The sequence below is a fragment of the Cupressus sempervirens genome, chromosome 7 (assembly GCF_028749045.1).
Source record: "Cupressus sempervirens isolate cs-2001-9-10 chromosome 7, ASM2874904v1, whole genome shotgun sequence".
Classification (NCBI taxonomy): Eukaryota; Viridiplantae; Streptophyta; class Pinopsida; order Cupressales; family Cupressaceae; genus Cupressus; species Cupressus sempervirens.
The window spans coordinates 546,597,878-546,622,198 of NC_143124.1; the positions used below are offsets into that span (position 1 = coordinate 546,597,878).

At 36.5% G+C, this 24,321-nt stretch overlaps 1 protein-coding gene across 2 annotated transcripts in view; it reads right to left on the minus strand.

Annotated features, from left to right (window-relative positions):
- LOC149547931 (Phosphoglycerate mutase family protein) overlaps nucleotides 1-23,660 on the minus strand; it is a 245,922-nt gene extending 222,262 nt beyond the window's left edge. The window contains exon 1 of one of the 2 annotated variants that reach the window (XM_089791971.1): nucleotides 23,443-23,649. In XM_089791971.1, coding sequence (XP_089648097.1) covers nucleotides 23,443-23,517 — 75 coding nt within the window. In that variant the 5' untranslated portion in view covers nucleotides 23,518-23,649. Of the gene's footprint in view, nucleotides 1-23,442 lie in introns of both variants that reach the window. The other variant, XM_089791972.1, reaches the window with a different exon arrangement.
- Between the last annotated feature and the right edge of the window lie 661 nt (nucleotides 23,661-24,321).

A 24,321-nucleotide genomic window follows, 5' to 3' on the forward strand; every position in this document is an offset into this window, starting at 1 on the left:
TTGTGACCATCCTCGTGTGAGAAGGAATCCCAAACACTTCGTAAATGGATGCCGGAGAAAAATCCGCAAGAATATTTCGTTCAGAACCCCTGATTATTTTGCTCCTGGGACTATAGTGTTTGGCACATTCCACGATCAACTTCGGAGGATGAAAGGCAGGAGGGAAACCAGTTGCAGCAACAATTCCACTTCTCCTAATTTTGGTAGCTAAGTGCGTTGGATGATGGTCATTGTATCCAAACATTCTTTGATTGAATTCTTTCAAATCAAGGCCGCCAAGGCTCATATCTCCAATTTCCGCCCACTTTGACATGATTTTGGATTCGAGGTAGAATCCTCTCCTTTCATTCTTTATCAATTGTCCTCGCGTTTCTCCTGTTCCTTGGGGTTTTGCCATTCTTCCTTCCTGCAAACAAAAAATGCCCATACATAAGAATATGCAAATAAAGCATAAAAAAGAAGATTCAATTTCTCCAAAGGACAAAGACTTTGGAACTTTGTCAAAATTTCTAGAATTCTCTCAGGATTCACGAAGATTTCTCCAACTCACTAAAATATTTCTTTCTGATGAAATTCGGAATCTTGCTTGAATAATACCATGGCCTTTTTTCTCTCCTCGACGATCTCAAAAATTGCTCCAAAAAATCTTCCTTCCAAACTCTCAAGATTTTGCTTCTTTTCTCAATTCGCTCTTAAAAATTTTGTGTAAGGAGTGAATGAATGGGTTGATTATATAAGTCGACCCCCTGAAAAACTGCCATCAAAGTTGTAGGCTAAAATTATGCAATTGCTTTACTTAACCACCAAAGTTTCCATTTCTATGCCACTTGTCACTTTTTCTCCTTGTTTTTTCAAAAAGTTTCCACTTTGATGCATTTAGCTTCATGATGAAGCTAAGTCCTCACTCATCCTTTTTTTTATTTTTTGGAAATTAATTAATTAAAATTCAATATTTAATTATTTTTCATGTTTTAATACAAAAAATCAAATTTCCTTTCAATTTCTTTCAATATTTCATTTTTGGATTATTTTTCAAAATAATCAAATTAAATATCAATAAAATTAATATTTAATTTCCCATGTAAATACAAAAACAATCTCCTTGAAAGAAAATCGCTTTTTAAATCCAACTTTTCCATTCATGAAGAATTTTCCAGCCTTTTTCTTTTTTCGATTTTGATTGATTTCTTTTCAAATTCTTCAATTTTGGGATTTTTTTTTCCAAATTTCCCAAAAATTTCAACTTTTCATGATTTTCACAAATTTGGGATTTTTTGCATTACTTTCGATTTTCATTCTCGAGAATTTTTCGATTTTCCCAAATTTTTAAATTTTTCAACTTTTCCAAAACTTTTCACTTGGATTCCAAATTTCTCACCCTTCGAAATTTTCAGGATGTCTTGGACTTTCATGTTTTCCAAGTTTTCATGATTTTACAAATTTTCCAAAATTTAAATTTTTCAAAACAAATTCCAAATTTTCAAGATTTTTCAACTTGTCCTGAATTCTCCAAGTTTCCAAACTTTTCCAACCTTTTCCATTTCTTTGGATTTCTCCAAAATTTTGAATTTTCAAATTTTTCCATATTTTCAAAACAATTCCAAACTTCAACATTCCTCTCGGATTTTTCCAAATTTTCTACCATTTTGAACTTTCATGTTCTCCAAACTTCCATGGATTTTCAACTTTTCCATTTTTCAAATTTTTAAATTTCAATTTTTTCTTGTTCTGGATTTCAACATTTTGGCATTTTTTTTTAGTTCTCAATAGTTTGGACAAGGTGAAATTTTCAGGGGTCAAGGAATTTTAACTACCTTGGAAAACAATAATAAAAATCCACAAGATGCATCAAAATGCACGTGAGACAAAATAGGGGACATATTTTAAAGAGTGTCTCAAATTCCTTTCTTTTGGACACATTCCTCAATGCACAAACAAAAAATCCGAACAGGTGAAGAGTAGGAGTTCGAGGTAGTGAAGGATTTACTTCCTTTGGATAAAATTGCATGACGGATGTGGAAATGCACTCCGCAGATACAGGTAGGCACAATCTTGGGTGGGTCAAGGATTATTCTCATGTGGACAAAATCTGCGATGGGCTTGAAATTGCACTCCGAGAATAGTGGAGTGTGCAGTTTTCATAAAGCGATGGATTTTGTTCTCTCGGACAAAATCCTAGGCATAGAAAAATTGCGCTCCACAAAATGTGGAAAGCGCAAGTTAAAGCATGACATGGAATGTTTCTTTCTTCGACCATTCCTAGCCAGTGTTGAGATGCGCTCCACTGTATTTGGGAACCCAAGGTGGATTTGCCTCAAACTATGCTCTTTCACCTAGGAGAACTACATAACATTGATAAGGGGAAAATATTATGCTTTGATAAGTGCACACACTAGCCATGTTTGCAAAATAAATGAGGATCCCATCGACTGGACAAGGTTGTGACAAAAGGTCATAACAATCCCTATAGTCCTTTCACCACAATGCCAATTGCCTCCATGACTTGGTGGACAAGATGCCAAACATAGAGATGGTGTCGCACGTAGGACTTGAGGAGCCGCAGATGCTGCCGCTAGTAGAGCCTCTAGAGAGCAGAGAGGAGACTCAAGGAGTAGGTAGAGCCTCAAGAGAGTAGAGAGGAGACACTCAGGGAGTCGCTTGTGCAACAACTAGCAGGGTCTCACGAGGAGGAGGCGCCTAATTTTGAGTTGGATGGGCACTTGGCGGAGATAGTTGCCACTACCTGATGGGTAGTTACGTCGACACAATCTCACACTCATGAAGTTGTATTGTAATGAACCCTTTTTTGGGGGTCCATCATTTATTTACGACTTTCCTTTTATTTATATTCTTTTGGCCATATTTTCCAATTGCTTATAGAAATGGGTGATTTGCTGCTCCTGATTTATCTTGATGGATATGCAAATATAATTGATATCGCTTATAGTGATGAGGTGATGTTTCGAGGTGATGTTTCTGCTTTGTCTTTGTAAACTTACAATGGTGTTCTTCCTTATTTTGAACTTAATATATATCCAGCCAGTTTATGCCAATGGCAATTTGCTCAAATTATTAAACCATTAGGGATGTAAAGGGGAATAAGAAAAAATTGATGATTGAAAGAACGAATTTGATATCCATTATATATCTTGCCATATCAAAGAGGTTGCATCTCTTGAATGTCTAAGGGACATATCTCTTCCAAATCATAGATGTTCATCTCTTCAATAAACTAATTAGTTCAATATGTAAATCGCTGTTTATTTGTATAATCAATGCCTTCCATGATTAATTGTTATTTGTTATCACTTGTCTTAATCAGTATTCTTGGGTTGCTGCGTAACCATTCTTGATTGATCCTTACTATGCAGCAATAATTGATCCAAAGCAATCGGAAGCTTATAATATCTGCCTCTCTCAGATATTGATGAGGTCTAACTTTCATACATGAGTGTTCTACTTAATGCTTGCTGGCTGTTTATGTTTCTTATATCGATAACCCATTTATTATCTGATTTCTATGTTGATTGATCTTCTGTGATAATGATATCAGTATGATGGGTTCATTGCAGTCTCCCCTCCAAATTGTCATCATCTTATATATATTCATATTATATCATTTAATTATATTTTAATGTTTTTATCAATTGATATAATATTATATCTATTTGATATAAGATAATCAATGATATATATATTTAATATTTGTAATCATAATTATAAATTATATTTATTGATTTATGTAATTGTATTGTGCTTTAGCCATAAATAAAAAGCATAATCCTTCATGCGCAGGCATCCATTTATCAATGCCAAAGTCTCTTTGAAATAAGGTTTACACATTAGTCGATAGTCATTAATACTAAGCATCAATTCTCTTTACAACCATGAATATATACTATATTTTAATCCTTTTATACAATATATTCTTACATTTAATATTTTAAATGCTCATATTTAATATTTGTTGTACTTTGGAAAAGACACTTTTGATTATTATATATATCATAATTATATTATCATTATCTTTAATTAAAATATACTTCATGTTATAATAAATAAGTAGTAATATTGGTTTAACTTATTAAATTTTATAAGTTATTATTATTATTTGATTTATTAATAATGATTTGACCATTAATATTACCTTATTACCTTAGTAACGTTTTATTATTATATCAATAATATATTATTATTTATTCTTTAATAATATATTATACCATTAATAATATATCAATATTTCTTTTAATATATTATAACATTAAGAAATAATATATTTATTTATTCATAATAATTTACTTATATTACTCAAATTAGGGGACATGACATGTATAGTGGCAGATTGAGAAGCTCTTAGCTTTTGTCACCAAAGGTTGTGTTGTAGAGTTTGCGCAGTGTTTTCGAGCTAGGGAATCGCCGACTACAGAGACACTTGAGATGTTGGAAGATTAGCGTATCTCAAACACACCGCAGAATAGCCGCACTCAAGCTATGCTCAGGCAGATTGAGTAGGTCTTCTGAGAGGGGTATTGTGAGATCCGGAGGACTCAGTATGTGGCAAACGGGGCAGAAGCACAGAGGCTGGCAGCAGTAGAGGCCCGAGAGCAGATGTTACTCATCTTGCAAAGATAGAGGCAAATTTGGCTCAGAAGGAAGGACAGTTGTCCCATCCCCAAAACAAGATAGCTGAGTTGGAGGCCCAATTGGCTAAAGAGAGGAGTGAGCAAGCAACTACCATGGTTCTATTGGAGGAAGAACGACTACAGAAGGGCGTGCTGGAGACTTGTCTGGTGAACAGTATGGAGTTGGTTGACAAGAAGGATAAGGAGATCCTCCATGCCGCTATGATGGTGAAGTCAGCTTGAGAATGCCTCAATGATCAAAGACATAATGGACAACATAAAAGATAGAACATTTTTCTTGCGATCCCTTTTAATGGCAATTAGAAACTAATGGAACATAACACAAATTAAGTCTACACAACCAAGATTTAACATAATCACACCAGCTCTAAGTCTTGCAACTGATTCTAAAATTTGGACTATCTTATCAAAAGATGGATTACGTATATTAATCAAACCTTCAAAACTTTCTATGATCAATAGGAATACCCCTTCATCACTTCCATGTTGTACGGATCATGGGGCACTATTATCCTCATAATATGAAAAATACTGAGTAACTACATGTCTTACCTCTCTATCGAGATGTCTCAACAAAGTCGGTTTAACCAAAGAGATTACAACAAGAAGGATGTTCACTTGTTTACTCTTAGAACCCAATTGTTCTATGGTGGATAAACAACTCTCTACTACTCCTAAACTGTGAAGTAATTCATAATTTGATTGAGGCAAACTTGCAAGTTTTCTTTCCATACTATAGAGCTTTTCTTCAAGGACTTGTTCCTTGTCCTTGGCGAAAAATTTTGGTAGCTGCCTAAAAAGAATTGTGGAACCTTAATGCACACTTTCGCAAACTAATACTATTGAAATGACCACCTCTATTCAAATGGGCTTCATATTTATGTTCTTACACACACTAGACTGTCTGTTGAGCCTCAAAATTATCAATAATGTCTTATTAAGTACATAGTACAACAGAAGTAGTGCCTACTCTGGTTCACCTGTGGACTCAGGTGCAAAGGGATAGTCGGGAGTGGTAATCCAAATCTGAAAGTATATGAAGGTTACTCTCAGTTATATCTAAATGCCAAAGATGACTTATGTCAAATTCAACAATACATTTGCAATGCCCATCGTCAGGAGATTGTAGAAAAGTCTTCACCTAAGATTATCTAGTGGAGCAATGAAGCTAGTGGAGTACTATGGAGCATGTTCATTTAGTTCCCAACTTTTTCTTACATCTGGTAACAAGGATTCTCCTTACAACCATACAAACTCCCAAGGTACCCAGCTGATAAAATGGTGTAGTTGGAACTCACTTGATAGCTAACAGTTTATGACATGATTTAAAAATGAAAGAAAAAGTTGAGGCTAGATTTCCTATGAAAGAAAAAGTTGAGGCTAGATTTCCTAATTTCCATAGGAGAAGACAAGACTAAGATGTGCTCATGTTTGAAAGTGGTCGAGAAATCGATTTACAAGTTGAATTTCTTCTATCTGCCACTCTATCAAGAAAAAGTTGATTATGATCCTTACAACAAGATAATAACAATGACAAGTGCAAAATACCAACACTGAATGCTCCTCGAGGATTTTTGGGCAAATGTTGATGATGAAAATGAGATTAGGAAAGGGATGTATTCTAGCTTGCCCCTCAACATCATCATACCATGCAAACTCTTTTATGTACCTAATCAGAAGGAAGATCTGAATGTGGTGCAGAAGGGATCCAATCCTAAAAGAGAGCTCACACGTCCCTATGACTGGCCATAGAAAGAGATTATAGATCTCGATGCCTTATCAAGACTAGTCCTAGACTTTACAAAGTGGTGGGTTGAACAACAACTTGACAGGATAATTGTACCAAAGGATGAATGGACAAACAAGTTGTTAGGTCATTAAGCACTGCGGCATGAGAGACCAAAGAGACTTTCAGGAGAAAGGATCAAAGAAGAAGACATTCCATCATGAAGTAGGATGGAGAAAGGAGAAAAATGTTGCTCAAGAAACACATACAAAGAAGAGGTTGGATATGCATATTGAAGAACCACAATAGAAAAGATAGAGGACCAAAAATGTTCCATCCTCACTTAGTCGAACTCCTAGTGTGCAAGAGACAAGAACTTTCCCTAGGTAGGAAGTAGAAACAAGCAAAAAGATAGCAGAGCAAGAAGAGCAGCTGACTAGGCCAATGCAGGATAGATTGAGCATCAAAGCTTATCAGAAGCCCGCAAAAGGAAGAAGTAGGAAGCAAGACATAACCACAGAAGAGAGTCTTGGAGGATTGTTAGAAAGGGAGATAATGGAGGAAGGTATTCTAGAGGAAGAGACAAAGATTCTTGCAGTAGAGGTAAAAATTCCTACTATAGAGGCAACACCTGAAGAAATGGCAAAAAGTCTGAGAGTTGAAGAGGAAATTGATATAAGAACAATAAAGGGAGTAGTTAGTAGCACAAAAAGGTCATGATGTTGATGTTTCAGAATGGGTAAGGCAGAGAATACAAAAGAGTCACGAGAAGGAAATTGATCCTATGATTCAACTACAAGACATTAGGGACCGGATCAACCGATCGGAAGAAAAAGGAGAGGCAAAAAATTCATTAAGGTCATCATAGGAGAATTGGGATGTAGAACTCTACAAATCGCAACTCCTACAGTGGACAAAAGAAAGGATCAAATTACCCTAGAAGAGTACAATGTAACAGAAATTGATCTTGGCCATGCCTCTTGCACAAGTCATGGAGGAGTTTGATGATTCCATACAAGTCATGAAGGACAAAATGAAGAAACTTGAAGATAAATATAAGAGGGTGAAGGGTGAGATCAAGACTTTGCACGAATTCATGAACAACCTACCTCTTCCTATCTTTTGTTCCTCTATCGACTATTCCAACTGAATTATTGAGGGCATTGACAGCATCAAATGGATTGCTCAAGGCATAGAGGCTTGGAGAGAAGGCATTTAGAATGAAGCATATAAGCATGTCGAGGACTTGGTACAAGTTCATGATAGGGCACTGGCCATCCTTTCTAGAATTTAATGCATGGAGGAATCATGGGAGGATGAACGCATATATCAAGATGAAATGGTCTCAAATTTGTAGGAATGAACAGAGACACCCAGGCAAACATTGGTTGATGGTGGGGTCATTAGTAAAGGAGATGCATATGACTTTCCTCGATGGTATATGATGCAATACTCATGGCAAGGGAAATGTTTGCACATTCAGTGGAGAATCCACTTAACTGAAGGGGATAGCTAAGAATATCTAACATTGTAGCATCATTCCTATCAAAGAGAATGGTTGTGGATGAGATAATTGTAGACAGCCTAAATAGAATATTAGAGGAATCCTTCAAGTTGAATCATGGCAGGATGAATGCATGGAAGAATCCTAAAGAGCCTAAAGTTCATGATAGGGCACTAGTCATCCTTTCTAGAATTCACTTCGTGGAGGAATCACGGGAGGATAACCGCATCTATAAAGACAAAATGGTCTCAAATTTGTAGAAATTAACAGAGACACCAAGGCAAGCATTGGTCGATTATGGGGTTATTAATGAGGGAGATGCATATGACTTTCTTGGATGGTATATGATGCAATACTCATGGAAAGCAAAATATTTGCACATTCATTGGAGAATCCACTTCTTTGAAGGGGATAGCTAAGAATATATAACATCGTAGCATCATTACTATCATAGAGGATGGTCGAGGATGAGATAACTGTAGGAAGCCTAAAGAGCATATTAGAGGAATCCTTCAGGTTGAATCTCTTCGCTAGAGATGATTTTGAGAACCTCTCCACATTCTCAAATGACATGCATACAACCCAGAACTTGTTGTCAAAATGGGAAGCAAGTTTGAGGAAATCTGAGCATGTAGTGACATCCTTGAAATTCAAGTATGAATCAGCACTAAGCATCAGCATGGATGAAGTGGAGACAATATTGGATAGATCCCAGGAATTCAAATGTCAAAGTCAAAGATAGATGCATTTAATGCATAGTGGATATTTATTTCACCCCTCTCTCTTCCTGAACAAGCATGTGTAGTAGGCATTTATTACCCACTATGGTAGTGGATTCCTTTTTTGCATTAATGTAGATTCTTCCTTATTTGCCCTAACCCTAATTAGGGTTGATGTGGCAAACTATGGGCCATCAATTATTGTTTCAATCCGAATCACCCATTGTATTCAAGGACCTAAATAAAGGCCCCTTCCTCTCATTTGTGAATAGTGGAGATTGTTACGATGAGCTCCTAAGACAATAAAGATTTCATTAAGTTTGATGAATACTTTAAGTGTTTTAGTGCTTGCTTGTTCTCTGAATTGCAATCGAAAATAGACAGTATTTTGAAGAGTTCCTTTGGTTTATACTCTTGATGTTTTATTGATTGTAAATTGTTGTGCAAAGTTAGCCTAAACCCCATTCTTGTGTATGCTTAACTTCTATCATTTACATGCGTGGTTCTTTTTTGATGGTATTCATGGTGATATGAAAATATTTTGCGTAACCTTTGAAGATTTCAAGCATTCACACGTACTTGAAGTATAACTTGGTGATGTGGCGCTCAGTTATCCAGAAATTCGTCCACCAAAGTACCATATGTTGTTGTCATTACTCTTTGGAGTAGATTACAATCTTTGAACCCTAATCCCGTTTTATTTTTGAATATTCTGTGAAAATACAAAAAAAGCACTTCATTGCAAAACCTTTTGATATCTCCCACATCTAGCATGAATTGAAATAAATCTAAGTGAATATACGTAAGGCCCCTTGTGATATTCAGCAAATCACACCAACCACCAAGCTTATCCACAGTCAAGACCTGACATAAAAGGAATCTTGGAGTCACCATATGATCTTCTTGCAATCTTAACATACACGAGACTTTGTTCAAGAGAGGATAAGATATCTTGGTATTTTGTTCTACTGTTTGGTGGGTCACAAAACACACATCAACAAGAAGCAGCACTTGAAATTGCATCTGCCTCTCGATTATCTTTCTATGATAAAGTGTCAATGGTGTAAGAAAGAATAGAGTAATGATAAAACAAGGTCATGGTACTGAGATAATTTGGCATGTTTTGCTTGATAAGTTTCTTTGACCTATATGATAATTAATTGAGAATCATCAAAAAATACGTAAATTTTAAATAAGAGATAAGAGCTTTATATTCTGCAATATTATTGGTACACAAGAAGCTAAGACAATAAGATAGAGAAATAGACTTTCCTGAAGGAGGTCTCAATATAACACCAAAATCAGAGCCAATTCTATGTCTAGATCCATCAAAGAATAATTCCCAACTACAATTCACATATATAGCAAGGTCATATTCATCGCAAAATGAGTCAGCATCTCAAAAAATAAGTCGGCATCAATGGATAGAAGTTGTGTAGGAGCCTCAGCCAAAGGGTCAATTAAATCTTGTCCTTTAATCGCTTTTTGAGAAGTAAATTTCAAGATCAAATTCACTTAACATCATAACCTACTTTGCCAAGCCTCCTAAAAGATCAATTTTTGAAAAGAGATGTTTTAAAGCATACAATTTAACAATAACATGAATTTTTGTATTGATAAGATAATGCCTTAGTCTGAGTCCACAAGACAAAAGCAATATATTTTTTTTCTATTGCAATGTATCTAACTGCATAATTAATCAAAGTTCAACTTACATCATACACAACATCCTCCTTACCCATCTTTGCCAAGCTAATAAAGTTGTAAGGGCATTAGAAGTTGTTGTGAAGAAGAAAGGGTTGATTAGGAATTAGCATGTTGTAAGCCAAGAGACTAGTGAGATAATGTTTTAATTCTTCAAAGCTCTTTGACAATCATCATTCCATTGAAAAAACACTATCTTTTTTAAACAATGAATAGCTTGGATTTTTCTTCGCAAACTAAGCAATTGAGAAATATTCCAAGGAGGTCGCATATAAACAATAGCATTAATTTTCTTTGTATCCACCTCATTCCCATGATGTGCTATTATAAAACCTAATAGTTTACCACTCTTCACACCAAAAAAGAAATTGAGAATTCAAAGTTGAACACATATTGTATTCATACAATCTTCCAAAGATCTGACAAAGGATTTCAACATAATTTTAGCACGAAATAGACTTAGTCAAATTATCATCAACATAATCCTCTAAAATTTTATACATATAGTCATGAAAGATGAGGGTCATTGCATGTTGATAAGTAGCACCGGCATTCTTTAATCTAAAAGGCATGACAACCCAAAAAAAGGCATCCCATGGAGTTATGGAAGGTGTTTTTTACTAGTCTTAAGGGTTAATGAAGATTTGATTGTATCCCAAAAGTCCATCCATAAAAGACAACAAAGCATGACCAGCCATAGAATCAACTATCAAAAAGCTTTATAAGGGTTTCGAAAGTCTGTCCACATTCACACTTGTTATCTAATTTAGCAATATTGACAACGTTTGAAATCCAAGGAGAATAATCTAAAGAATGAATGAAACTAGTTTCAAGAAGTTTTTCAATTTTAGCTTTAACAAGTAAAGCAATCATACGATCTTCATCTTTCGAGGTTTTTATTGTACAAATTTAGCATTAGAAACTAAGACAATGTTATGGGTAACAATTGTAGCATCAATTCCAATCATGTCTGAGTAAGTACAAGCAAAATTGTGGAAAATCGTGAAGAAGGGAAGAATGATCACATTGTTCATCATCATTTAAAAATTTCTCAATCTTAATAATCTTCTCTTCATTATAAGGATCCATTCTTATATCAATAGTTTATGTTAATGAGATTACTTTGTTGAGGGTCATCCATGGGCAAAGAGAATTCTTGAGTCTTTTTCACATCATCCTTAGTATCTTTCCCAAAATAAGCTTCAACATTTAGACAATAGGGAAAGCCACGATTATGATAATATCCAAGAGATGATCATAGAACCTAATAACTCATCCAATGAATCATTAGAACTAAAAATATCAAGAGTGGGTCTAGTAGAAAATAAGTCAACATCTATAAGATGTGAGTTGACAAGAGAAAGGGATTTGGAAGAGGAAAATATGGCATTCACATTAAGGGATGGTTTATGAGATTTTTTAGAAGGTTTGAAAGGATTATAACTAAGGCCAAAAGAACTTTCACAAATGTCTCTTTCTATCAGCACTCTAATTCCTTGTTCATGCACTCCAAAACCATTACTGTTGTAGCCGTGTTTAACAAAAGGTTGAAAACTAGGACCATATTAGGAAGGTATATCTACAAGTGATGGTGGCGCCTCATAGGTCACTATGTCATAAGAAATAGGATTAGAAGAGACATCTAAAGGTTCATTAGTAGAAGCACCTACAAATTGTTGTTAAGCTGGTTGAGAAGAATTGAATTTTGTTAAGGTTCTCCAATCACATTTTTATTATCACTTTCCTTATCTTAGGTGTTAATCAATAAACTTTATATTCTCCCCTTAAGGAAGGGGTAAAGTGTAGAACACTCGTAGGCGAGGGTAGATCTTTAGAAGGATAAGTTTTGTCTTGTTGAATTGGTGTAAGAAGAAGGAGAATAAGATTTAATTTGCAGACAACTTTGTAACTTATGATCAGGTTCAATTGTATACAACATGTTGTGTGCAGACTTGACTTTACGATGAAGGGTTGAGTGGATGGCTTGCATAGCATATAGCCAAGGTCTCCATAGAAAGAGGTTGTAAGTAAGAGTATCAGACATGACATGGATAGGTGCAGGTAAGATGATAGAACTTATGGTAATAGGTAATGTTATAATACCTAAGGTATCTCTCGCAACAAATAGAAAAGGGATCGAGTTGAATCAAATAAGTATCCACATTAATCTTACGCAACAATTCAATGATGCAAACATTAAGAGCAGGTCCATTATCAACCAAGGTTTGCCTTCATTATCATTTATAATAACTGCAATCGTAAGAGGATCATATCTATTTTGAGTCGTCAAAGGAGGTAATTCATCTTGAGAAAATACAATAACAATCTTAGTCTTATACACATACTTTCCAATAAGGCTGTCATATCTTCAAGTTGCATAGGTGGTGGAATATTCATATTGTTTAAGGCTTTTTTCAACATTCCATGATACATAGATCAATTTTAAATCAAATTCCAAAGGGATGTCTTGGCTGGACTAGCAAGAAGCTCTTCAAGGAGGTCATACTCCAATCCAAGATTTTGAAGAAGATGAGGTGCAAAAGGAAGCATCAATTGAGAAGTCAAGAGGGAAATGGGAACAATTTGATAAGTAGGTTGCCTATTGTTCCTAGTATTATAACCAATTTTAAGCGATTTTTTTGGCAAAAGTCAAGAGACTCTTGGTTTTTCCTTTAACAGTAATCCAAGATTTGCTAGGAGTTTAAAAGTTATTGGAATCACTACAATATTAGACAACAATCATGGGTGTCTTCATTGATTGAGGATTGTCTTGAAAAAGAAGGACAACAACTTTAGGTTTATCATTGTCAGCAGTGTAACCATTCATATGAATCATAAAAATTAGCCTTTGGTAAAGAGATGATTTAGGAGATGTAGAGGAGTAGTTAATAGAGATGAGGTCCTCAAGAGCCTCATTCAACATATCAAAGTCACCACCACTGCTAAACAGCTCATCAAAGACATTAAAATCTTGTAAACAGAAATCGGGCATCTTTCTAATTAAAGCAAAAGAACACATCTAAAGAAAACAAACATGCGTAAAAGGAAATATTTTTTTTCTTTTTTTTTCTTTGTTTTGAAAGAGTAAAAAGCACATATGCAATGAAAAGAAAATATTTGTGTTCTTTTTTATTTGATAAAAAAAAAACACACCAATGTAACTAATGTGCATATACAATAAATCAGAAGTTGAAGGTATTCATGTCGGGTTCACCAAAAATGTGAGGTACTCATGGAGAAGTAGGAGGGTATCCCTTCTCCAAGTCATATTGGAATGTGAGGCTACCAAGAGACGGATATGGTTGACTAATCCTCTTTGATCAAGGAGGGCCAACTCAGTATCTATGCTCCTAGGGTCCCAATCCCTTTGCCGCTTAGGAATGAAGTATGTGTTTCTTGATTTAAATTTGAAGTAATAAATTATAAAAGCTAAATGAGGGAGGATGTTTGTGAACCTTGTAACTCAACTTGTAGACTATATTGTCAGAACGGACCAGAAACCCAATAAGCTTCTAGATCCAGCTTCTTGAGACCTGTATCTGATTGCATGCCAATCAGAGCTGATTTTGGTAGGACTGAGTTAGGAGGGTACAAGACAAATAAACTTGCCCCAAACCTTGCAACTTTTCTTGAAACTTCACATCCAAGACTGTTTGCAGCTCAAGAACACATTATGTCATTGAAATTGGACCCTATAACTGTATCTGCACCTGCAAAAAGAAAAATGGTGGGTGTGTGTCTATATAGGTGTTTGCCTTAGTAAACCAAGCCCCCTACACCCCCCCGCCCCCTGCTAATTTTCACCTCCACAAATCGCCAAAGTTGCAAGTAGGAATTTTGTGTGCCATCTTGAATCTTATGTGTCTAAGATTGCTATGAGCTAAGATGCATAGATTAGAGATCTACTCAAGTGTGTTAGAGCAAGACCCTATTTGACATTGAAACCATATTTATTTGAAACAATGTAATTTATAGTAATTGATTTCGAATCTAAAGCATAAATGTGTGAATCTAAGGATAACATGAAATCATACCCAACCCAAAGGAGTACAAGCCAATCATCATTCGATAATCTCCTAGTAATCTTCATCCTTTAACTGCTTCATGCAGAGATCTTAACTTTACTGGAGGTCTTTGAATGGCAAAGCCAAGTTCTCATAACTGTTTTCCATCACCAAAATAAAGTGAGATGGATTTGCTTTTACAAGCCTCTAAAGCAATTATAAGATGCAAAACTAGGAGGCTGATGGGAAATTTAGGAATCCTGCTAAAATCAAGTGTATTCTCCAATTTAAATTTGGGGTCCAATTGTCTCATATGGAGCATCTCTCGAGGTATAGGATGACCTATGTTGCCCCGTGTCTTATAGGGCACCTATACTAGTTAATTCGGGCGAATATTTGAATTGGGATTCAACCATGAAATGGGAATTCCAAAAATGCACATGAAATAGGCATTTAATATCAAAATAAATATAAAAGTTCACACAAGGTGAAGTGGAGCCTATGTATGCAAATGATGATCATATGATTGAAATAATTAAAGAGGCACAACTAGAATTATGGGCCCTTGTAGAGATTTGGTGGCATTGAACTTATAAATGACTTGCAATTTAAGTTAATAAATGATTTAAATGCAAAAGTTGGAATTAATTTAACGGGCACACCTATGATTAAAGGGGCGCTCATAGAAATCTAATGATTCTTAATTATAACTGAGATTAAATATTAATTAAATAAAGTCATATGATGCATGTTACTATAATCACTCAAAAATGGTCATCTAAACTAGGAGCCCCCTTTCTGGCAATTTTGCATAATTTATCCATTGCTTATCTTTGATCAAATCATCAAAAACATATTTATTTGGTTATAACCTATGGTTTGACCACTTTATCCTAAGTCTTTTATTTAATTGAAAGAACTTGCTCCCTTTTAATTAAATAAAAAGTCTCACTTCCCACTTATCTAAGTGTGCACACATAAAGCATTATTCCTATTTTAAAAATTAAAGAAAAAGCTTTTTGTCTCACATGAGGTGCACACTTTCCAAGGTGGGCGGAATATTCGTTCTCCTTCACACATCTCTCACCTTTTTGAACTCCACCATTGGTCTTGATTAGGTGAGATGCTTGTGCACATGGATCACTCAAAATGCATCCTCCACCCTTGATTAAGCCTCTCTTGGCTTTTGATCTCAACCGTCCATTTTTCTTTAAAAAATAGGGCTCTCTCCTCATTCTCCATTTTTTTTTTTGTTCATGCTAATGTTATGCTGCAGGATTTCTAAGTGCTTTGGACTTTTTGAAGATTTGGAGCATTTACATTCTCATATTTGCATATTCACTTCAGCTTCTTCTCACTTGCATTACGACATTTTAGTTTAGATTTCCTGTTATGCTTTAGCTTAAATCACCTAATCTATATAGGGAATTTTGTAATCTTTCATACTTGTTAGCTCGCATCTTGCATCTCATTTAGTTGAGCTCTCATCTTGCATTTCATCACATATTGATTCTTGGATGCTAGCATTCTTCCTCCCATCTTTGAAACTTCTATTCTATGGTGCACCTTGCAAGGTTTGCATAAGCTAAGTTCATTTGAGAGCCACCATTTCACTATTTGCACATTTGCACATCATAGATAAGAAGCTATAAGCCACTTCTTGAGACCCCCTCTTCCATGGGTTCTCTCAAGTGTAATGGTATATAGACGTGTGACACATTTATAGCGCACAATTACAATGAAACACACTAAATGAGTGCTAGGCAAGCACAGAATTGTACAGCTTAGGAGATGAGTATAATTTAGGATGCTACAAATGGAAGTAGTAGTACAATCAATGCATAAGGCCGCTTTAATAGCTAAAAATTAATGGCTTGCTGTAGTAAAAAGATTTGAAGTAAAACCAATAAAAGGATGAAGTCAGTTGAATAAGTCAAGCGTAAAATAACTCATTCATGAAACAAAAATGATGACAGCTTCAAAATATACCAATGAATACCAGAAAATGTGATGTATTAATGGTGCGTGTCAGCAAACTGGAAGACAAAGAGACCAACAAAAAAAAAAGAGCACAAGAACAATCCTACTACAGGGACGGGTGAGCAATAGTGAATCTAATCAGTGTTGGAATATTAATTGTGTTGGTCGTTTCTCCCCGGAGCCAAACGCCCACCTACCTCCCTGACGGCTTGCAGAACGATCAAATGTATTTATTGCATGGTAGGTGAAAATTTTGAAATCTGAAAAGAGGGGGAAAACTTTTTGCAAGTATAACAAAAGGAATGATTTGATTCATTCGACCATGTAGGAGAAGAGGAAGTTGAAGAGCTCAGAAGTTGCAGAGAGCAGAGAAAGTGATCAGCAGATCCAATTTGTTGCAGGGACAGAGGAAGTTCATTTCGTGCCTGTAGTTGCACGTGTTTCTTCTCTGATCATTCTGTAAGTTGAATGTTTTATTGTTTCATTCGTCCTGTTGAAGCAGTGATTGCTCTAGGCGTTATTGTATGCAACCATTAGTGCTGCAAGTTTAAAGTTTCTAAGTATTGAAGTTGTTCAAGTTTTACCAGTTTAGTGTTTTCTGGTTGAAGCCGAATGCTCCCAAATTTTGTAATAGTTTGAATCTAAGTTGAATAGTAAGCAAGCAGGCATACGTGATTCCATTGCTTCTTGTTCATTGTATTTGTGAAGTTTATTGTTGAATATTTCAAGCTTTGGATCTCTGGTTTTAATGAACATATTCACGTCATAAGTCTGCACTCGGTATTGTCTTTGGTAGAAGTCATTTGCAGTTCAAGCCAATCTTACTCGGTAACGTTTTCTACCGAGCTCCTCCCAGCAGTGGCTACCGACCTCACTCGGTGCTTTCTTCTACCGAGCTCCACCTTCCTGTGGTTACCGAGTTCACTCGGTAATCACACTACCGAGCTCACTCGATATCCTTTGGTTACCGAGTTGTGTGTTTACCGAGCTCACTCGATATCCTTTGGCTACCGAGTTGTTTGCCCTACATTTACCGAGCTCACTCGGTAAACTCTCCTGCCACTCAGTTTCTTATGTTACCGAGCAATTTTTGGCACTCGGTATTAGTTGTTGCCGAGCAGATTTTTAGGTTTAGGGTTTTTTTTGTGATTGAAATTTTTTAATATTTCTCACATGGTATCAAAACTTTGAAGCCCCACATCCAAAGTGAGTTAGGGCATTTGTTTTCTTGGGATATTTATCATGGCAGAAGATGCAGGAAAGATATGGCAGCAGCCACCACCTTTCAATGGACAAAATTATGATACATGGGCAAAGAAGATGAAAACCATTATGGTTGCTAATGATTTGTGGGATTTTGTGGTTAGTGGATTCAATGATGTGACTGATCCAACTCAGTATGCTGCTCTCACAAATGCACAGAAGACTCATTTGAAAGAGTCAAGGAGGAAGGATGCTAAGGCATTAAGTTTGATTGAAGCAGCAATGACAGAGACAATATTCCCAAAGATTGCAGCAGCAAATTATGCAAAAGAAGCTTGGGATATCCTTGAGACGAACTTCAAAGGTACTAATAAAGTCCGCACTGTAAAGCTACAGAATATAAGGAGGGAGTTTAAGAACCTTCAGATGAAGGAAAATGAATCAGTTGCAGACTTCAGTTCAAGGACCTCCAATGTGATTAATCAGCTGAAGTCAAATGGAGAAGACTATCAAGAGCAGAAGATAGTGAAAAAGATATTGAGGAGTTTACCTCATAAATATGACAATTTGGTCATGACCATAGAAGAGACAAAAGACCTCATTGTTTTGACTATGGATGAGTTGATGGGTACACTTCAAACCCATGAGCATAGGATCAATAGATCCACATCTTCTTCTACCCAAGAGCAAGCATTCAAGGCTCGGTCAAATCCAAGAGGAAGGGGGAGAGGAAGAAATGGCTCAGGCAGAAACTCTAGAGGCAGAGGCCGAGGTAATGGAGGACAAAGGAATGCTGCAGCAGAAAGCTTAGGAAGAGCAGATGGAGCAAGTAGTTCACAAAATACTTCAAGAGGAGGTAAGAAAAACTACAACTCAAATAAGAGTAATGTAGAATGCTACTACTGTCGTAAATATGGGCATTATGCAAATGAATGCTGGAAGAAGCAGAATGATCAGTCAGGACAAGCAAATGTGGCTGATGTGAATATGGGAAGTGGACCCAATACTGCTGCCTTCATCATGTGTAATGTTGGTGAAGAAGGAAGCCCTGAGGTTTGGTACCTCGACAGTGGATGTAGCAACCACATGAGTGGTAATGAAACCTTGTTTTCATTCATTGACAAGAGTTTCAAATCTGAGATTAAGATGGGTAACAATGGAACCCTACCAGTTGTGGGCAAAGGATCTATTATAGTCCGCACCAAGAAAGGTGAGAAAAGGGAAATACAAAATGTGTATTTCGCCCCTGGTATGAAACACGATTTGATGAGCATTGGTCAGCTCATTCAAAATGGATACAAAGTGCTGATGGAGAATGACAGGTGTATCATTCAAGAAAAGGATGGGAGCAAGAATTTACTTGTAGCAGTTCAAATGACCAAGAACAAAATGTTTCCCTTGAGGATTGAGACATGTTTTTCATCTCAAGTTAGTGCTGCACCTCCCACACATTCAGCTCTAAGGAGTGTGATTGAAGACCCCTCACGGCTATGGCAACTCAGGTATGGTCATCTTGGCTATGCTGGTTTAAATTTGTTATCAAATAAAAGAATGGTAGAAGGTTTGCCATGTATAGGAAATTCATGTGACAAGTGTGAGGCTTGTATTTTGGGTAAGCAACATAGGCTTCCCTTTAATTTTGGAAATTCTAGGAGGGCTAGATATCCATTAGAGTTAGTGCATAATGAACTAGTCGGTCCTATGCAAGTTACTTCCATTGGGGGGAGTACATATTTTATGACATTCATTGATGATTTCAGTCGTAGGACATGGGTGTATTTCTTAAAAAATAAATCTGAAGCATTTGATAAATTTGTAGAATTTAAAGCGCAGGCTGAAAGAGAATGTGGACACTATATCAAAGTCCTAAGATCAGATAGAGGAGGGGAGTATACCTCCAATTCTTTTGTAAATTTTTGCAGGAAACATGGCATAAAGAAAGAGCTCACAGCCAGCTATACACCACAGCAAAATGGAGTGGCTGAAAGAAAGAACAGGACCATTGTTGAAATGGCAAAGAGCATGATGAAAGAGAAAGGTCTCCCAACTGAATTTTGGGGAGAGGTTGTGGCAACAACAGTTTACCAAATTAATAGGTGTCCTACAAAGGCAGTCCGTGACAAAATTCCAATGGAAGCATAGTCACGAAGAAGATGGACAATTGAACACTTAAGGGTGTTTGGATGTGTTGCATATGCACATGTGCCTAAAAAGCAAAGGCAGAAATTTGATGACAAAGGTGTGAAATGCATTTTCACAGGGTACAGCCCAGAATCAAAGGCATACAGATTGTATGACACATTGAACAACAAGATGATGCTTTCAAGAGATGTGGAATTTCTTGAAAATCAGTCTCTGTATGGTTCAACTGATGAGTCACTGAGCACTTCAAGTAAAGTGCCAATTATGAGTGAAGAAGATGTTGATGAACAGCAAGAAGAAGGAGCAGATAAAAGAAAAGGCAAGCAGCCTCAGTCATTACCAAGCTCCTCTAGGCATGACCGAGTGTCAGTGCCAAGCAGCAGCAACGAAGATTCTAACCCCACACTCTCCTCCCTGTTACCAAGAAAGACCAAGAGTCTTAGGGAGATATACCAAGATGAAAGGTATGAAGATTATGATGAGAGTGTTAATTTTGCATTATTTTCTCATAGTGATCCAATATATTTTGAAGAAGCTATTAAGGAGAAGAAATGGTGTAAGGCCATGGATGAGGAGATAGATGCTATAGAAAGAAATGAGACATGGGAGCTAACTGTTTTGCCTCCCAAGAAGCAAGTGATTGGAGTGAAATGGGTTTACAAAACCAAATGTAATGCTGAAGGCAAGATTGATAGGCATAAGGCAAGGCTGGTAGTCAAGGGCTACAAACAGCAATATGGCAGAGAATATGATGAGACATATGCCCCTGTTGCAAGAATGGAAACCGTGCGTGTTGTCATAGCAATTGCAGCTCAGCACAAGTGGAAGGTATTTCAAATGGATGTGAAGTCCACTTTCTTAAATGGCATATTGAAAGAAGAAGTATATGTGGAGCAGCCACCTGGTTATGAAGTTGCAGGTGAAGAGAAGAAAGTATATAGATTGAAGAGAGCTCTCTATGGGCTCAAGCAAGCTCCAAGGGCATGGTACAGCAGGATTGACTCATATTTGATGAGCAATGGCTTTAACAAAAGCAATGGTGAGCCCACTCTTTACATCAAGGCAGCAGATGGTAATGTATTGATTGTTGTCTTGTATGTAGATGACTTAATTTTTACTGGAAATGACAAGGCTCTAATTGGTGAGTTCAAAGAGGCCATGAAAAGTGAATTTGAAATGACAGACCTAGGTCTCTTGAAATATTTTCTACGCACAGAAGTAAAACAAATGCATGATGGCATCTTCATCTCTCAAGAAAAATATGGGCAGATCTTGGAGAGATTTAAAATGTAGAACAGTAAAGCAGCCCCTACACCAACAGCAGTAGGTCTGAAGTTGAGCAAAGAAGACAACAGCAAAAGAGTGGATCCAACACTATATAAGAGTATGGTTGGAAGTTTGATGTATTTAACTGCAACTCGGCCAGACCTAATGCATGCAGTAAGTCTGATTTCCAGATTTATGGAAACACCAAAAGATTTTCATTGGCAAGCGGGAAAGAGGATCCTAAGGTATATGAGAGGTACCAAGGGATTTGAAATTTTGTATACTGCAAATAATGAATTCAAGTTGGTGGGTTATATTGATAGTGATTGGGCTGGAAGTATAGATGATAGGAAGAGCACTTCCGGATACATGTTTAATATGGGATCGGGTGCAATTTCATGGGCATCCAAGAAGCAACCTATTGTTGCTCAATCTACAGTAGAGGCTGAATACATAGCAACAAATGCAGCAGCATGTCAAGCTATTTGGCTAAGGAGGATCTTGACAAATTTAAATGAAAGGCAAGGAGATGGAACCACAATTTATTGTGACATCTCATCTATTGCATTGTCTAAGAATCCAGTCTTCCATGGGAGAAGTAAACATATTGAGATCAGATATCACTTCATCAGAGAGTTGGTGGAGAATGGGGACATCAAAGTAGAATTTTTTAAGTCTGAGCAACAGCTAACAAACATTTTTACCAAGCCATTAGGCATTGGGACTTTTGTACACCTAAGAGAGTGTCTTGGTGTAGTTGATTTGGATCAGTAGTGATCCTTGTTTGTTTGGCTCGAGATAAAGGGGGAGTGTTGGAATATTAATTGTGGTTGGTAGTTTCTCCCTGGAGCCAAATGCCCACCTACCTCCCTGACGGCTTGCAGAACGATCAAATGTATTTATTGCATGGTAGGTGAAAATTTTGAAATCTGAAAAGAGGGGGAAAACTTTTTGCAAGTATAACAAAAGGAATGATTTGATTCATTCGACCATGTAGGAGAAGAGGAAGTTGAAGAGCTCAGAAGTTGCAGAGAGCAGAGAAAGTGATCAACAGATCCAGTTTGTTGCAGGGACAGAGGAAGTTCATTTCGTGCCTGTAGTTGCACGTGTTTCTTCTCTGATCATTCTGTAAGTTGAATGTTTTATTGTTTCATTCGTCCTGTTGAAGTAGTGATTGCTCCAGGCGTTATTGTATGCAGCCATTAGTGCTGCAAGTTTAAAGTTTCTAAGTATTGAAGTTGTTCAAGTTTTACCAATTTAGGGTTTTCTGGTTGAAGTCGAATGCTCCCAGATTTTGTAATAGTTTGAATCTAAGTTGAATAGTAAGCAAGCAGGCATACGTGATTCCATTGCTTCTTGTTCATTGTATTTGTGAAGTTTATTGTTGAATAGTTCAAGCTTTGGATCTCTGGTTTTAATGGTGAACATATTCACATCATAAGTCTGCACTCGGTATTGTCTTTGGTAGAAGTCATTTGCAGTTCAAGCCAATCTTACTCGGTAACGTTTTCTACCGAGCTCCTCCCAGCAGTGGTTACCGACCTCACTCGGTGTTTTCTTCTACCGAGCTCCACCTTCCTATGGTTACCGAGTTCACTCGGTAATCACACTACCGAGCTCACTCGGTATCCTTTGGTTACCGAGTTGTGTGTTTACCGAGCTCACTCGGTATCCTTTGGCTACCGAGTTGTTTGCCCTTCATTTACCGAGCTCACTCGGTAAACTCTCTTGCCACTTGGTTTCTTATGTTACCGAGCAATTTTTGGCACTCGGTATTAGTTGTTGCCGAGCAGATTTTTAGGTTTAGGGTTGTTTTTTGTGATTGAAATTTTTTAATATTTCTCACAAACAGACACCACACCAATCCTGATAAGAAAGAAACAAGTGCTGAGTGGCGAGTAGAAAATTCTGAAGGAGTTAAACAATATAAGGTCAGCATTGATCTTTTAAAAAAAGTAGCAGAGAAAGAAAAGAAGACAAACTCTCCCGCACAAAAGTCCCACAATTGTAACTTAAACTTCTGAGAACGGGCAAAGCTACAAGAAATTTAAAGCTCTAGAAGGTGCCAAACTCCATGTCCCAAAAATGTGTAAAGACGAAATTGCATTATATCATAGAATTTTCTGTATATTATAGACATTCGAGCTAGCTACCTCAACAACCTGCAGGGAATGTCTATGTAATGTCTAATTGAATTTGAAGAAAAATATGCTGGAAAAAGCGAAGTTCCGACCAAATTCCACAGCAGAAGAATGAACCTTCAAAGATAGAAAATAAAGGCTTAACTTCATGAATCATCTTTTCCCGGCAGTCTCCTACATTTTTAAATTATGATTTTTATTCTTCAGATGCGTCGCCTGCTTTGATTTCCTAAACGTTTTTAAAATCCCGATCTATTTTTCTCAGTGAATGTAAGGAGGGAACCCAAGGTCTTATTTGTCTCCGCGCAACTGAAAACACGAACATTACAGTGAAACAATAATAGCAGTTCAAATTATTGAATACTACTATGAATTCAATGGCGTCCACACAGAGGGAATTATGTTCTTACGAGGGAGGAGACGATCAAACCGTTCTGATTGGGAATGCTTCGTCCATGCCTGAGAACCCAGTACTTATTCTTCATCTTCCTCAGCCTGTTTCTCCCCACCTCAGGAATGACTGATGGGAAATATTATTGCCTTCCAAGTCTAAATAATACAGACTGCCTCTTTAACCAATGACAATTGGCTCCTAAATACGGAATGCATTATTGGACAGAAGGTTGAGTAACTTTGAGTAACTTTATCTCCTACTTAAAGTTATGTCACTTTAATCAGTCATCTTTCCTACGGCTATGTCATCTATGAGACATAGTAAGGGAGAGGGTTAGCACATATGCGTCTTCATTTTGTTTTCGAAAATCTAATTGAATAATTTCAGATTACTTTCATTTGTATATAGCAATTTAAGTGTCGATTTTTTTAAGTTAGAAAAGATTGTTTTAAGTCTATATGGTCAAATATGATATCATGTCATCATTTTTTTTGTGAGGGTGTCTAAGATGGTCGTAAAAAGTGATAAGATATATAGGTGTACACTCAACCATGTTTAATGGTGTGATGTGGCATTGCATGACCTATTGTTTTGTGAAATTTAGAAGAACATTTTTGGATAAACATCAACATGATAGTTTTAGTGCACCATTATAAGATTTATTTTGTCCACCTACTATATAACATTTAATGGTACCCCTATCGTCTATTGATCCCTTCCCTTATTAAGATCTTAAATAAATTGTAACGAAATTTTGATTTAATCCTTATTTTTATGACTAAGTCAAATGTAGTATTCAGAGGTTACACGTGGACCCAAGAAGTTTGAAAGAAAGAGGAGAACCCCATGTAAAATTTGATAGTGCATGTATCACTTTATCATGATCATGCAATTT